This window comes from Phyllobates terribilis, unplaced genomic scaffold (genome assembly GCF_046119375.1).
Source record: "Phyllobates terribilis strain yellow unplaced genomic scaffold, ASM4611937v1 Scaffold_5__5_contigs__length_657084704, whole genome shotgun sequence".
Lineage (NCBI taxonomy): Eukaryota > Metazoa > Chordata > Amphibia > Anura > Dendrobatidae > Phyllobates > Phyllobates terribilis.
In genome coordinates this window covers 170,058,497-170,075,654 of record NW_027362765.1, presented here as the reverse complement: position 1 = coordinate 170,075,654, position 17,158 = coordinate 170,058,497, and the positions used below count along the sequence as shown (strand labels likewise).

Here is a 17,158-nt window from a genome sequence, read left to right as displayed (position 1 = left end):
CCTGGCAAAAACTGATAGGAACTCATGTAACCTAGTCCTGAAAAGGACTCCAATTACAATTAGTCTTTACTCGCACAACCTATCTATTTAAGAGCACAGACCTCCCTGATAAAAGTTGTAGGAAATGCTGTAACCTAGTCCTTAAAAGGACTGCAATCACAACTATTCCCTACTCCCAAGCTATCTGTATATTTGTTCGAAAATTGGCTTGAAATTAACAAGGTATAGCGCACACAGCAATAGCGGTGCCGTCTAACACGCAGCTGCAGCAGTGAGAAAATGGTGGCGACGGGGAAAATGGCTTGGTCTTATAGGGCAAGGACATGTGACATACACTGCCAATGACACATGCCCTTGCTTGTGTGAAAAAAAGCACTTCGCTCCGTGTGTGCGCTGCTGATAGGCTGACAGATTGCACCTCCCCACTGTAAATGCGGGAAAGAGAAAAAAAAATGGAGATCTTCATTGTTCCTGCAGAGATCCATCCCCTGCCCCTCCCCCCACCCCGCTGTACACTCAAACTGCGTATTAACATTAATTTTCATCATTACTGAGAAAAAATCCAGTTATGATTTTGGTGCGCGAACAGTTATCGAACATAACCTCGAACAGCCGAATTTTTCTCAAATTGTTCGTGTTCGCCGAACGGCTCGAACACCGCCCAAAACAGCTCGAATTTGAGATTGGCGAACAGTTCGAGTAGAACAACGCTCATCTCTAGTCCATACACGAGATAGTTGAGCATTCGTCCAGCAGCTCCCCAACTAAACCATAATGACCAAGCATTTGTTGTAAGTGGGGAGAAGGGAGAAAGCCCTGGCAGCAGCTCATCGCCACTGAGAACAAAAGGATTGGGCAATTAACTTTAAACAGCTCAACCCTTTATCAGGAGTCCTCCTTGCACATCAGATGGTTATCCGTACCTATTGAGGCACATGAAGAGGTTTATAGAAACATGGGATGATAAAAGATCAGTCAATAAGTATCAGCTGTAAACACCTTTCCATGACAAGCACTACAGTAAAACCCCAAAAATTGACAAACCCTATATATTTAAAAAAAATAAAAAAAATATATATTTATTTATATTAGTGGTCTAAAGGGTTTTAAAAAATCTGTTAATGAAATGCTGCGTCGAGTAAATGGAAGTTCTTCACTCTGTGTTCCACCTTTTCTCACCAGAGTCAAGCAGAGACACAGATAGACCAAATATTGATGGATGAAACTGGCCATGCGGAAACTCTTTTGTCTCGAACTTTATCACACACGTCAGATGCCAGCGAGTCTGATGATCTGAGTGAAGGGGACTATGTGTTTGATCCTCCACACCCCAAAGAAAATAGTCTTAGACGCAGGTATTGTGAAGACCCCACATTTCTCGGATTGAGGGACACAGTGGATGGAAGGGGACTGGAGATAGATGGCCTCATCTCACCAGGATCTCCTGCATATCCTCCAGGTACTAGCTGTAAAGTAGTTATCGAATCTTAACAGTAACTTTCAGCTCTATTACTTCCTCTGTAAATAATTTTTCAAGGCTCAATATATGATCCAAACACTAAGGCAAACTGGCCTGTCCAGGATTAGGTAAAAAGCATCTGTTTTTTTTCCCAAGCACGTCAATGAACAGAAGTGGCACTTTTTAAGGAAAAAGCTGATACTTTTCGTAATCTTGACAACCCCTTTAGGGGTTACATTTATATCAGCCATGCATAAATGGTGGAGAATTCATTGTAAATTTATATTGAGAGGTGCCATGAGAAAAAGATTTTCTGTTACCAGAATTAGGTTTAGATTAACCCACCAGAAAGGAGATGATCCCCTGGTGGGCTCAGATTCAGACACATTAATAGATCCTAAAGATCCAGTAGAATAAAACGTAATTTGGAACTGAATTTGTGGACAGTCACTTGCCACTGTGTCTATTTTTTTATGAGTTTATCACAGGTAACCCATTAGATCTTACTAATGATATGCACCATGTATGTATTTATGAATCAGTATAGGCAGACAGCAGATCCTTAAATTCATTTTCGCCGGTGAGCCCAAGGAATCTTCTTGTACAACCCCTGGCAAAAATTATGGAATCACGGGGCTCGGAATATGTTCATTCAGTTGTTTAATGTTGTTGAAAAAAAAGCAGATCACAGACATGGCACAAAACTAAAGTAATTTCAAATGGCAGCTTTAGGGCTTTAAGAAACACTAAAAGAAATCAAGATAAAAAATGTGCTACTCAGTAAGGGTAATTTTTTCAGACCAAGCAGAGGGAAAAAATTATGGAATCACTCAATTCTGAGGAAAAAATTATGGAACCACCCTGTAAATTTTCATTTCCAAAACTAACACCTGCATCAAATTAGATCTGATCGTTAGTGTGCATCTAAAAAGGAGTGATCACACCTTGGAGAGCTGTTGCACCAAGTGGACTGACATGAATCATGGCTCCAACACGAGAGATGTCAATTGAAACAAAGGAGAGGATTATTAAACTCTTAAAAAAAGGTAAATCATCACACAATGTTGCAAAAGATGTTGGTTGTTCAGTCAGCTGTGTCTAAACTCTGGACCAAATACAAACAGCATGGGAAGGTTGTTAAAGGCAAACATACTGGTAGACCAAGGAAGACATCAAAGCTTCAAGACCGGAAACTTAAAGCAATATGTCTCCAAAATAGGAAATGCACAATAAAACAAATGAGGAACGAATGGGAGGAAACTGGAGTCAATGTCTGTGACCGAACTGTAAGAAACCGCCGAAAGGAAATGGGATTTACAAACAGAAAAGCTAAACAAAAGCCATCATTAACACCTAAACAGAAATAAACAAGGTTACAATGGGCTAAGGAAAAGCAATCGTGGACTGTGGATGACTGGATGAAAGTCATATTCAGTGATGAATCGCGAATCTGCATTGGGCAAGGTGATGATGCTGGAACTTTTGTTTGGTGCCGTTCTAATGAGATTTATAAAGATGACTGCACGAAGAGAACATGCAAATTTCCACAGTCATTGATGATATGGGGCTGCATGTCAGGTAAAGGCACTGGGGAGATGGCTGTCATTACATCTTCAATAAATGCCCAAGTTTACATTGATATTTTGGACAGTTTTCTTATCCCATCAATTCAAAGGATGTTTGGGGATGATGACATCATTTTTCAAGATGATAATGCATCCTGCCATAGAGAAAAAACTGTGAAAACATTCCTTGAAAGGAGACACATAAGGTCAATGTCATGGCCTGCAAATAGTCCGGATCTCAATCCAATTGAAAATCTTTGGTGGAAGTTGAAGAAAATGGTCCATGACAAGGCTCCAACCTGCAAAGCTGATCTGGCAACAGCAGTCAGAGAAAGTTGGAGCCAGATTGATGAAGAGTACTGTTTGTCACTCATTAAGTCCATGCCTCAGAGACTGCTAGCTGTTATTAAAGCCAGAGGTGGTGCAAAATACTAGTGATGTATTGGAGTGTTCTTTTGTGGATTTGTTTTTCATGATTCCATAATTTTTTCCTCAGAATTGAGTGATTCCATAATTTTTCCCCCTGCTTGGTCTGAAAAAAATTACCCTTACTGAGTACCACATTTTTTATCTTGATTTCTTTTAGTGTTTCCTAAAGCCCTAAAGTTGCCATTTGAAATTACTTTAATTTTGTGCCATATCTGTGATCTGCTTTTCTTTTAACAACATTACACAACTGAATGAACATCCTCCGAGCCCGGTGATTCCATAATTTTTGCCAGGGGTTGTATAAGCATCCACTTAACATTTACTCAAATAGACGAAGCTGGCTCTGGGATATGCATCTATATGTAACAGGGAGAAAGCTCTACTTATCTCATGACAATAAGCTGATTACAAAGTGTTCCCCTGCAAGTACCCCAGTGATCAGCAGTAATCTCTAGAAAGAGCTACAGTGACATCATATGAGATATTAAATATTACACAATATCCATCTAAATCAATGGGTTTTCAGTGTAATGCAGGACAGGACAGGTCCTCCAGAGTGAGGGATACTCAGATCAACACATGAGAATCATGATCTGAGAACACCTCTATAGTAATTATTAGTACATAAAATGAGTTTCCTAGTCTGCACAACCACTTTACTCTACCTAACCTTTAGCTCTGGTCTCATCTAATTTCTTTTTTTCAATCAGAATATGTAAACCAAAAAGAACAAAGCAGAAGTCGCTCCCCTGTGAAAACACCAAGAACCTCAGTGTCCACACTGGAGAGGCAGAAGGGACAGCTGTGCCGAAATGGTTTGATAAGGGATCCAAGGAGTCCGACAGCAATGGCTGCTGTGGAAAACCCAGACTATCTCCCACCTCCGGGAATGTACTTGCCAAATGCTTTCACTCAAGCCTTTGACAATCCTTATTACTGGAATCACGAACTCAAAGCAGAGAGTGAATCTAACCCTACACAGAATGGATTTACCACACCAACTGCAGAAAACCCGGAATACCTGGGACTGGATGAGGCAATGATAAGGCCTCGCGATGTGACTGCATAAATGAGTTGGTACTACGTTACCCAGATCAAGGCAGCTGTTTTTCAAAGAGACATAATACAAAATGACGTACGATACAGCACCTGTTGAGGTCTACACAATCATGGATGACCTATGTGGATTGGGATGATCAATCACCAATGAATTGATTGGATTTAGGTAGATGAGAACATTGGGGCCATTTGTGGGTTGGAAAAATGGCCCCGGTGTTGGCTTGTCTCTACAATCTAATAATCTGTACATTACACTACATATCGCACCTAATCTGGAGGTGGAACAGATATAAAGAGGTGTGTTTAATGCAAGGCAACTAAGAAATGAACTGTGAATGCACCAGATGAATCACTTACAAGATGAATGTATTGACATGAACTAAATCCAGTAGATGTTTGAGAAGTTCACAACTCGGACGTAACTTGTTAACCATCTACGACAATTATTTTTTTACTAAATCCTAATGTTGCATATTCATGTAAGAGCACTAATGGAGATAGCTCTGTAGCAAGCTAAATAGTTGGTAACATGGACCGTCCTTGTAAGTAGATACTCAGTAAGCTGTTGTGCAGCCTTGGTTAGCTAATTACATAGTATTTTTCATAAAAGAATAGTCCAGGGCAGCACCTTATTTGGTGTCATGGACTAAACCGTGCCAACTTGGGCCATCTGAACATTTGGAGCAATGGGATCAATCTCAGCATTACAGCCCTTAAGGTCATACATGCGCCATGTTACAGATCAATGTATTCATTGTATACTGCTCATAGCCTGATATGGGCCTATATTGTACCTCTGTGGGCATGGAGGTCTAGTCTCACAACATAGCATTTAATGCAGAAAACAGCAAACCCCCCATATGACATAACCTCAGAATGCTTAAAGAGGTTGTCCACTACTATATAAAATGCTCCAATGTATTTAAATGGTGGAGAGAAGTGTTTTTGTAAATACCTTGCTTGTTCTTTATTGCCTGTGAGCGGCGCTATCACTGGCCGCTCACAGGCATCACGTGACCCCGGCTGCAGCCGGCTCTGACATCTGCTGATGTCACGTCACGTTCCGGGCGTGACCCAGTGACGCGCTCCCCGCTGATTCATGGGCTGTGGGTGGGGTTTCCCGGCGTGTCACAGCCATCATCCACCGCGTGCCACCTAAAGGTTCACTCTCACACAAGAATGTCAGAGCTGTGGTTTTTCCCCCATGGATCTAATTATTTAGTGCAGGGATGTCAAACTCAAACACACAGAAGGTCAAAATTAAAAACTTGGACAAAAGTTGTGGACCAACCAGTATACAGAATAATGGGCCCCACATAGACCACCAAACAGAATACTGGCCCCACATAGTCCTCCGTACAGAATAATGGCCCCACATAGTTCTCCATACAGAATAATGGGTCCCGCATAGTCCTCCATACAGAATAGGACCACACATAGTCGTCCATACAGAATAATGGGTCCTGCATAGTCCTCCATACAGAATAGGACCACACATAGTCCTCCATACAGAATAGGACCACACATAGTCCTCCATACAGAATAATGGCCTCACATAGGGCTGGTGGTTCTGGTGTCGCAGGACAAGTAAACCACCCTGCTGTCCAAATTTGGCCCACAGGCCAGAGTTTTACTTGTATGATTTAGTGATAACAAAAAAATTAAATACAGAAGGTAAAACCTTGGTCAGATATGCTTGTGTGATCCTTCTAAGGAAGGAGAAGTGTTTAAGGCAGCTGTTTGTATAATCATTGTTACCAGTGATCTGTATATAGGGAAAGGCAGGGGAGACACACTTTGTGTTCCCTTCTTGTCCCAGTATTTTCACGACAACCTGCTCCAATGGAGCCCTGTGTTGTACACACCTGGTGCCAAGGAACTAACTATTTGAGTTTCCTGTCACTGTTCTGGAACTTCATGATCTGGGTGATGACATATTTTCGTGAGGACGTCTATTAACATGGGTATAAACTAATCTTCATTACGACAATGAGTGTCTTACTAATTCTGCAGCGCTCTTACAAAATGTTCAAAGATTGCTTGTTCTTCTACACTAGAAGACTACATGGCAAGATAAAAACCAGGCACAACCAGCTGCAAATCTGACCTGCAAACCAGCACAGGATAAGGTTGTATGTGTAGATCCTGCATTAGACACGTGGTTCAGAATGATATATTCTGGATATAAAGTAGAATTTCTAATGTGCAATGGTAACTATAGAAATTTCCTAGGAACAACTTATAAAGAGGATCTCTACCACTTTTTTTTTTTATATTATTTCTATATTTTTGTATAAAAATATCTGAATAGGGCAGGAAGAAAAACATGGAGTTTGAACTGACATATCAGACAAAAAGGTTGTAGTATCGGTTGTGCTGTATCTCTTAACAGCCCATCTGTTTCAGACAACCTTGTAGTATTAATGACATTTTTCCAAAAGTTAAGAACCTCTTAATTTTTCATTTGCACAGGTTAACCCTATACATGTTGCTGGCAGCCTTCTGTGTAGAGCTCGTTTCACATGTATACAACACACGGATCATGATCGAATGAGAAGACCTAGCCCGACCACGGGGTCTCCTGACCTAACCTGCGCTAATTGCTTCATATATGCCTATGGGGCAGTTATCTCAGGTCAGGAGACCTGGCCATCAAGCCAGATCTTCTGATCCGAGCACAGTCTGTGAACACCGACTGCAAGTAAGGTTTATGGATCTTATGTTTAGGTATGTTGTTAATAAGTAACAAGTCATAATAGCATAACTTTATAAAGTTTTTGGATTACAACTAGGAGTATAGTTTAGTCAAATGTGACAACTGATCTGGATTAAAAGGGTTGTCCAGGTGTAGAAAAACGTAGCTGCTTTTTTCAAGTGAAAGCTTTGTTCCAATAAAGTGAATTAGACCAGCCTCTCACATCCGCATTTCAGGGTCATGTATGGACCTCAATTTCTCGATTGACTACAGTTCTCCTGACCTAAACTAACAGCCTCATAAGAATCTGTTAGTTCAGGTCAGGAAACTCACGATCGATCCAGAGATTGTGATCTGGGCACGGACCATAAAAATGTAGTAGTGTGAAGCCGGCCTTAGAGGAAACTTTAATCCCACACACGTCGTCTACCCAACAGCTCCCTTTTTTGGGAGAGAGCAGCCATGTTTTTCTGACCCTCTGCAACCCCATTAGTAACCAAATATATTTCACTGGATTAAATGAATTTAATCACATGTAAAGCGCCATGGAATAAATGGCGCTATAATAATAATAAATAATAATAATAATAGTATAGAGTGGTACCTGTTTAAGCTCAATACCACAGCCACACTTGAGGACCAAGTTACATTAAATATTTTTTTGCCAAACATCAGGGTGGATCCCAAGTTTGGGGGAAGGATTCCTACTTGATCCTGTAGGAATCCATCTCTCCGGGCTGTTGGCAGTGAATCCAGACCTCAGAAACAGCTATGGAAATGATTCCCCCTAATATCATCATCAGCAGTCTGTGACGTAGTCACCGCCATCCTTTTCCTGCCCTTCTCAATGACTCTGCCCTCTGCAGTATATAGTTTGGGCACAGCACCATCTTTACCCACAATCACTGTAAATTCAACCCCATTGCAAAATACCACACTATGTTTTCCAAACTTTTACTATGTGAAGTGTATTGTTTTGTATGAAGTTTGTATATTTTAGATTTTATATTTGAAAAATGTGTTTTATACGTCTGCTCTGCTTTGTAGAAAAGTTCTATTTTCCTCACAATGGCACATTTGTAATTTCACAGAAGGCGACTACCACAACTTTAAATCTGTTTCTACTGAATTGTAAATGCTTTTAAAACACTAAAGAGACCTATACTTTAATGTTATGAAGTAATGGGTTATTTCCTGATATATCGGATGCACATTTCATCAGATGATCTTAATTTGTACATAGCATTTTTTTTTTTTTTTTTAAAAAAAAGGTCTTCGGACTGTGTAGATGCTGAGACTCCTATTGATAGGTACTAGTGATGAGCGAACATGCTCGGATAATGTGTTATCCAAGCACGCTCGGGTGTTATCCAAGTATCTTGGGTGTGCTCGGATAATATGTTCGAGTCTCTGCGGCTGCATGTTTTGCGGCTCATAGCCACATCACATACGGGGATTGCTTGTTTGTTAGGCAGTCTCACATGTGTTGCATCTCTCTAACAGCCGCAAAACATGCAGCCGCAGAGACTCGAACATATTATCCGAGCACACCCAAGATACTCGGATAACACCCGAGCGTGCTCGGAAAACGTGTTATCAGAGCACATTCGCTCATCACTAATAGGTACCTATCTGCATATTTGGCTCCTTTCAGATTATTTTGTAGGCATACAACCTCTCGCCGCACTGTCTCAAATCTAAATGAATAGCCTAGACCAGTAGTGGCGAAACTATGGCACACGTGCCAGATGGGGCACACAGAGCCCTCCCGGTGGGCACACACGCCACCTCCTCAATACTGCCACCCCTCTCCTCTGCCCACGCGCTATCCCCCTTTCACTAGCCCTGCAGCCACTCTCCTCTGCACGCGCACCCTCCCATCAGGAGAGTGGCAGCAGCACAAGTGATGTGCTAGCGCGCGTGCTGAGGAGGGTGAGGGGATGGTGCGTGGCCCACAGGTAGGATTGCGATATGTATAAAGAGACCGGATCAGCGTTGGAATGGGCAGAGGTGAGTATTTTTTTTTTAATCTGGGGCCATTACAGTGTACGGAGCACTGCGCGGGGCCCCATTACAGTGTACGGACCACTGCGCGGGGCCCCATTACAGTGTACGGACCACTGCGCGGGGCCCCATTACAGTGTACGGACCACTGCGCGGGGCCCCATTACAGTGTACGGACCACTGCGCGGGGCCCCATTACAGTGTACGGACCACTGCGCGGGGCCCCATTACAGTGTACGGACCACTGCGCGGGGCCCCATTACAGTGTACGGACCACTGCGCGGGGCCCCATTACAGTGTACGGACCACTGCGCGGGGCCCCATTACAGTGTGCGGACCACTGCGCGGGGCCCCATTACAGTGTGCGGACCACTGCGCGGGGCCCCATTACAGTGTGCGGACCACTGCGCGGGGCCCATTACAGTGTGCGGACCACTGCGCGGGGCCCATTACAGTGTACGGAGCACTGCGCGGGGCCCATTACAGTGTACGGAGCACTGCGCGGGGCCCATTACAGTGTACGGAGCACTGCGCGGGGCCCATTACAGTGTACAGAGCACTGCGCGGGGATTACAGTTGGAGAATCATACTGTGATGGGGGTCACCATTCTTTGTTGGGGGGATTGAGGGAGTGGGGGTACAGTAGGGTCATCATACCATGCGTGTGTAGGAATTCACTGTGGGGGTATTATACTGTGTTTGGGGACACCTTTGTTTGCATCATACATTATCTGTTTTATTCAAGGTTTTTTATCCTTTGTTATTACGCGCTAATGTATGAGTTGTTTTTCCAAACTAAAACCTCTAGTTAAATTGCGGTGTTGGCACTTTGGAATAAGTAAGTGGATTTTGGATTGCAATTTGGGCACTCTGTCTAAAAGGTTCGCCACCTCTGGCCTAGACAAATAACGTGATGCCGGTCGCCAAGGTCGTCCTCCGTACCTGAAGGCGGTTCACTCTCGGCAATAGGAGAGCACTAGTGCTTCTCTCGATCCAACCTAGAGTAATCGCATTAAGATAAGCTGTAGAGAATAAAAACTGAAAAGATAAAAGAAAACCAACCACAGTTTTGAAATCTGCATGCCTATTTTAGTCTAAATCAGCAGAAAAATCAAACTCAAAAATGATGTTCAAAATTGTTCCCCAGTGTTATACTCTCATCTGAACGAGCCCTAAGGTTGAAGTTCTTTTACTTCTCTGTATTAAAAAGGGATTTCCAACCATAGTAACTTACTGTTCGCTATGAATCCGACCGCTGGGACAGAGCCCTGTCTGAATTGAGTGGAGGGTCGAGCATGTGCATTTCCGGTGAATTCAATGTTTATGGGACTGCCGAAAAAAGTAGAGCATTATACTCGGCCATCTGTGACTGTCCCATAGGCCACAAATGGAGCAAAGGTGTACATGCTTGATCTTCACTCCATTCAGTCCGGACTCTGCAGAGGCCTGTTCTTGAGATCCCAGGGGTCCTAACAGTCAGACCCACAGCGATCAACATCTTAGCCCCTCTATGGATATGTGATAACCAACTATCTTGGAATAAAACGGCTGTGCATACCCTGCCCTCCTATCTACGACTCTCAGCACTGCTGCCTCCTATGTAGCGCAGTCAACACTTTAATAGGGTCAAAACAGCTGTCAGATAACCCTTTAAAAAAGGTTTTCCACTGATATTTGAATATGGATCGCTCATCAATATCATAAGAGCTGATCAGCAGTTCCTGGCAGCGGCCATTGAACAGTGTTATAGAGCTGCGGAGTTCTGCTCCCAAGGATCGGTCATCAATATCATTGTAGTGAAAAACCCCTTTAAGGAGCTGTGACAGTAAACTGCAATAAATAGGTATTTCTCCATACAACAGCAGTTCTATTATTCACTGGGATAAGTCCATTCAGACACAATATTCCACTTTCAGCCCCATAAAAGAAGTAAATACAAAATAAAAAAACAAATATGCTGTTTATTTTCTCCATTTATTGGCATTAACGTGTAACAAAGTGGTGGACCTTCTACAAAGGGATGATATGAGAATATAAAACAGGTGCTTCTTCCAACTCCTCAAGAAATAGCGCCATTTCATAGAATGTATGTGCCATTGCAGCAGAGCCCTACTCTGGTGCATAAAGCTGAGCTGCAATACCAGATGTGAACAACAGGGACGCTGTTCTCTAATCTAATAAAACCCCTTTAAAAGTACTTTCTATGTTCTATTGCAAATCAACAGTAGGTAGTATAACAAATGCGAAATTAGCACCGCACTGGCTCATGTATATAGATAGATCCAGGTAAGTACACTTCACATTGCTACATATGAAATCCAATTCTAAACACAACAAGCGGAAATTAGGACTTGCCATCTTGTACCCAGGTGATGTATTGGGTGCAGAGAGGAGGAGTACACAGGATCCATCTGAGAACACTACTTCCAGGAAAATGCATTAAAATATTAGTATGGTGATCAGACACTACTAGAAGGAAGTTGTACTATTATTGGCACTATGGTTATACAGACACCAATATTGGGCGCAATATGAATTAGAACAATGCTCCCACCCTAGAGAAGACAATCACAGTCTTTCAGGACCTATGCTTCCTACAGGATGACACAAGGCGCTTGGCTGTTGGTGATCTTCTCCACTGGTTCACCATTCATGGCTTTTCGGATGGCTTCTATCAACTGAACAGAGAGGAATATAAAGTTACTGCATGACTGACACAATAAAGGCGCTATCCTATGAGCAACATTAATCTACCACTGGGACCCTCCAGATTACGAGAATTTGGTCCGATGTTTTCTGTGTGTGTGAATGAAGTAGCAGTGTGCATGTATCACCACTACACCCATAGACAGTGGCGGTCATACAGTGGGGGGAAATAAGTATTTGATCCCTTGCTGTTTTTGTAAGTTTGCCCACTGACAAAGACATGAACAGTCTATAATTTTAAGGGTAGGTGAATTTTAACATTGAGAGATAAAATATCCCCCCCCAAAAAAACAAGAAAATCACATTGTATAAATTAGATAAATTTATTTGCATTTTGCAGTGAGAAATTACTATTTGATCCCTCTGGCAAACAACACTTAATACTTGGTGGCAAAACCCTTGTTGCCAAGAACAGCAGTCAGATGTTGTTTGTAGTTGATGATGAGGTTTGCACACATGTCAGGAGGAATTTTGGTCCACTCCTCTTTGCAGATCATCTCTAATTCATTAAGATTTTGAGGCTGTCGCTTGGCAGCTCGGAGCTTCAACTCCCTTCCATAAGTTTTCTATGGGATTATGGTCTAGAGACTGGCTAGGCCAATCCATGACCTTACTGTGCTTCTTTTTGAGTCACTCCTTTGTTGCCTTGGCTGTATGTTTTGGGTCATTGTCTTGCTGGAAGACCCAGCCACGACCCATCTTCAATGCTCTTACTGAGGGAAGGAGGTTGTTGGCCAAAATTTTGCGAAATATGACCCCATCCATCTTCCCTTCAGTACGGTGCAGTCATGTCCCCTTTGCAGAAAAGCACCCCCAAAGTATGATGTTTTCCCCACCATGCTTCACAGCTGGGACAATGTTATTAGGGTTGTACTCATCCTTCTTCCTACAAACACGTTGAGTTAATGCCAAAGAGCTCAATTTTTGTCTCATCTGACCACAGCGCCTTTTCCCAATAACTCACAGAATCATCCAGATGTTCATTGGCAAACTTCAGACAGGCCTGCACATGGGCCTTCTTGAGCAGGGGGACCTTGCAGGCACGGCAGGATTTTGAACCTTTAAAGGCATAATGTGTTACCAATGGTTTTCTTGGTGACTGTGGTCCCAGCTGCGTTAAGATTACTAACAAGTTCCCCCCGTGTAGTTTTAGGCTGATCTCTCACCTTCCGCATGATCAAGTTTACCCCACGAGGTGAGATTTTGCATGCTGCCCCAGATCGATGTCGATTGACAGTCATTTTGTATTTCTTCCATTTTCTTACTATTGCACCAACAGTTGTCTCCTTCTCACCCAGCATCTTACTTATGGTTTTGTAGCCCATTCCAGCTTTGCGCAGGTCTATGATCTTGTCCCTGACATCCTTAGAAAGCTCTTTGGTCTTGCCCATGTTGTAGAGGTTAGTCTGACGGATTAATTGAGTCTGTGGACAGGAGTCTTTTATACAGGTGACTATGTAAGACAGCAGTCTTTAATGCAGGTAACGAGTTGATTAGGAGCGTCTAACTGGTCTGTAGTAGCCAGAACTCATAATGGTTTGTAGGGGATCAAATACTTATTTCTCACTGCAAAATGCAAATAAATTTATCTAATTTATACAATGTGATTTTCTTGTTTTTTTGGATATTCTCTCTCTCAATGTTAAAGTTAACCTACCATTAAAATTATAGACTGTTCATGTCTTTGTCAGTGGGCAAACTTACAAAAACAGCATGGGATCAAATACTTATTTCCCCCACTGTATGTGCACTATAGCTCCATTCACATGGGAACACAAAACCCCTCATTTGTGTGATCTCCACCAATTCATACATGATGGATAGGTGATAAGTCTTGTTGGCGAGATAGTCCTGTTAAAGGAGTTGTCTGTGACCGACATATTGATGACCTATCCATAAGATTGGTCATCAATATGAGATTGGTGAGGGTTTGACACCAAGCACCACACTACCAATCTACTGAAAACTGTTCTGGCAGCAGCTGAGACTAAGTGATGTTCAGGGTGGAAAACAGCAGCCCCAAACTTTACTTAATGGCCGCCGCCAAGTGCTGCTGTTCATTTCCTATTCAAGTGCAAGGTGTTCTCCCCACTGATCTCCTAATAACAGCTTATACTATAGATAAATTCAGGGGTAATGACCAGTAGGTTGGGACTAAACTGGGCAGTGTTGCGCTACATTGAGATCACAGTGTCACATTGCAACATCACATCTAATGATTTCCTACAGTGTCACGATGCGACCTACCGCTACTCACTTGCCATAGACTTTAATGCAAATTGCACATGCGACTTGTCTGCAATTTAGCGGTCTTATTTACAGCAAAATTGAACTCTAAGAAAGTTTCAGATAAGCAGCACAAATGTTTTTGGCTGTGTGACGTATCTGACAACTGTAGAGAAAAAGGTGGATCGGCACTGCTGATAAACTAGGGTTCTGTGACGTACACCCAAAACCCATAAATATGACAAGGGGACTGGAGTACATAAGGCACTAGTCACCCAAAAATAAGTGAGCGCATGAGACAGCCTGCATGCAAAAATCAGTGATCATTTAATGTAATTTATCATGGTAGACAACAAGGTATTAAAAATAATTACAAAGCAAAAATAAAGTAATATTTCAGTTTCTTTCTTACACAAAACCAATCTTCCATATAGAATTATGTATATAGATCAAAACAACCTCCCTATAGCCCAAGAGTTGATGGTGTACAAGCCACCCCCCCCCCAAAAAAAAACCCTCAAACCTTTTTTGCCTTTTAAATGTTTTACATACCATATTTAATAAAGTTTATCACTGATTTTTGCATGCAGGCTGCCTCAGCCTCACTTATTTTGGGGTTACTTGTGCCTTATGTACGCCATTCTCCTTATTGTCATATTTATCTGAGACCTGCTGACGTGTGAGACATGTCGCTGTGTAGCCCTACTCGAAAATCCAGTTTTCCTCCACTCACTACGGTTGATTGTTCTCTGTTGTCAGCTATTTCTGACTGAGCACACCTTGGCTGTAATGTGCTTCCATAGCTTTTCTTAAGGTTAACCCCACAGTTTTGCTCTGTGAACACTTACGTCCTTTTCATAGGGAAATCCGCCAAGTTCCAGCTTGGAGAAGACTAGTTTTCCATTTATTTCAATCTCAAATGCTCCTAAAAGCAAAAACCATTGAGATTAATAGTGACGCATGACGTCCTGACACAGTCCTGTGTAGTAGTTTTCTCCAACCTGTGAATCTCCAGCTAGGAAAAACAATAACTCTCAGCATTGCCGGACATGCTGGCAGTTGTCATTTTGTACCTGCTGGAGTCGCAGGTTTGGAACCACTGATGTGAAGTATAAAGAAGTCCTTACCTGTGCCCCCAGGACGGGAGTCAATGCTGACGTCAGGAAACTCCTCCAGCACAGCGCTGGCTAGCTCCTCATAGTGAGACTGAAACCCACAGGGTTCACTAAACGGGACACAATCGGGACATTACAGATAATGCACAGACAATAACTCTGGATAATGGCTGATCGGGAGGTAAAAAAACATGGCTGCTCCCATCTAGGGAGCCTGCCCCATCTATCCACAGGTCGTGTATGGTACTGCAGCTCAGTCCTATTCATTTCAATGGATGGAAGCAGTAATACCAGACACAACCTGAGGACAGATGTGGTGCTGTGCAATTTATCTTACACAACCCTGCACACAGAAGACTACAGCTCCCAAAAATGATAAAGAAGCAGCAGTGCCAGCTGCCACCTGTAGTTCCACCATTCTCACTCTACTATTAACCAGCAGCCGATCCTCACCAGTACTCCACCACAATGCGCGCAGACATCGCTTGCCTCCAGCCTTCAAACAGGCTCTACACCTTGTCCACAATTCACTTCCGCCCTCACTGCAGAAGACGTCTGGTGACATAATAACCCACTTCCGCCAGCACTGCAGATGACTTCCGGTACCTGATTACCTAATTCAGTCCTCTCTGTAGATAACTTCCGGTGACAGACTTATCTACTTCCGCCCTCACTGCAGATGATTTCCGGCTACATTACATGATAACCCGCTGCCGCCATCACTGCCGATGACTTCCGGTACTTGATTACCTACTTCCGCCCTCACTGCATATGACTTCCTTGACATGATTACTTCCGCCCTCACTGCAAAATCTAGTTACTTTGTGAACGTGAGGACGCCACTCCACCTGCTGGCCGTCTATATACTGCAGGCAGCTGCTGGTAATTTACAAGAAGCTCCTATAAAATTGTAGTGAAACCATTGATGTTATTGTCAGCTTCATGAGAACAAGGTCTGCATAGTGTCATACAGTACCAGGTGACTAAAAGGATGTGCACCCCAACACCTGAATATCACATATCAGGCTGTGGTTACGGCTGGTGGACACTAGTGGTGATTATACCTTAGTGTGGTCAGGCACAGACACCATACATAGGCACGGACACCATACATAGGGACGGTAAGACACTGGTGCTGGGCACAACTTAGTGACATTAGGAACTGGTGATAATGTATAAAGAAAGAGAAAAGCTATATACTAATTAGGGCGCACCTCACAAATATAAATAAAATAAAAAATATATATACAGTACAGACCAAAAGTTTGGACACACCTTCTCATTTAAAGATTTTTCTGTATTTTCATGACTATGAAAATTGTACATTCACACTGAAGGCATCAAAACTATGAATTAACACATGTGGAATTATATACTTAACAAAAAAGTGTGAAACAACTGAAAATATGTCTTATATTCTAGGTTCTTCAAAGTAGCCACCTTTTGCTTTGATGACTGCTTTGCACACTTTTGGCATTCTCTTGATGAGCTTCAAGAGGTAGGCACCGGAAATGGTTTTCACTTCACAGGTGTGCCCTGTCAGGTTTAATAAGTGGGATTTCTTGCCTTATAAATGGGGTTGGGACCATCAGTTGTGTTGTGCAGAAGTCCTGTGGATACACAGCTGATAGTCCTACTGAATAGACTGTTAGAATTTGTATTATGGCAAGAAAAAAAGCAGCTAAGTAAAGAAAAACGAGTGGCCATCATTACTTTAAGAAATGAAGGTCAGTCAGTGCAAAAAATTGGGAAAACTTTGAAAGTGTCCCCAAGTGCAGTTGCAAAAAAGATCAAGCGCTACAAAGAAACTGGCTCACATGAGGACCGCCTCAGGAAAGGAAGACCAAGAGTCACCTCTGCTTCTGAGGATAAGTTTAACCGAGTCACCAGCCTCAGAAAT

General features: G+C 42.6%; 2 protein-coding genes across 2 annotated transcripts in view; one reads left to right on the top strand and one right to left on the bottom strand.

The window, feature by feature from the left end:
* Window positions 1-6,559, top strand: part of ERBB2 (erb-b2 receptor tyrosine kinase 2) — a 120,020-nt gene extending 113,461 nt beyond the window's left edge. Inside the window, exons 26-27 of the mRNA XM_073683404.1 lie at window positions 1,183-1,459; window positions 4,164-6,559. Of these exons, the coding sequence (XP_073539505.1) occupies window positions 1,183-1,459; window positions 4,164-4,522 (636 nt within the window). The 3' untranslated portion in view covers window positions 4,523-6,559. The remainder of the gene's footprint in view (window positions 1-1,182; window positions 1,460-4,163) is intronic.
* A 4,593-nt stretch (window positions 6,560-11,152) lies between these two features.
* On the bottom strand, window positions 11,153-15,867 carry MIEN1 (migration and invasion enhancer 1). The gene is made up of 4 exons (XM_073681111.1): window positions 15,712-15,867; window positions 15,271-15,368; window positions 14,992-15,068; window positions 11,153-11,889 (listed from the first exon to the last, which is right to left on the bottom strand). Exons 1-4 carry the CDS (start codon window positions 15,738-15,740, stop codon window positions 11,806-11,808), a joined length of 288 nt encoding a protein of 95 aa, XP_073537212.1. The 5' UTR covers window positions 15,741-15,867; the 3' UTR covers window positions 11,153-11,805.
* Window positions 15,868-17,158: the final 1,291 nt, after the last annotated feature.

Excerpts from the sequence above, each read along its gene's own strand:
- MIEN1 (XM_073681111.1), bottom strand. The coding sequence starts at position 15,740 with ATGTCTGCGCGCATTGTGGTGGAGTACTG. Across the intron at positions 15,369-15,711 it reads CGCATTGTGGTGGAGTACTG|TGAACCCTGTGGGTTTCAGT; the intron begins GTGAGGATCGGC and ends TGTCCCGTTTAG. Across the intron at positions 11,890-14,991 it reads GATTTCCCTATGAAAAGGAC|TTGATAGAAGCCATCCGAAA; the intron begins GTAAGTGTTCAC and ends CTCTCTGTTCAG.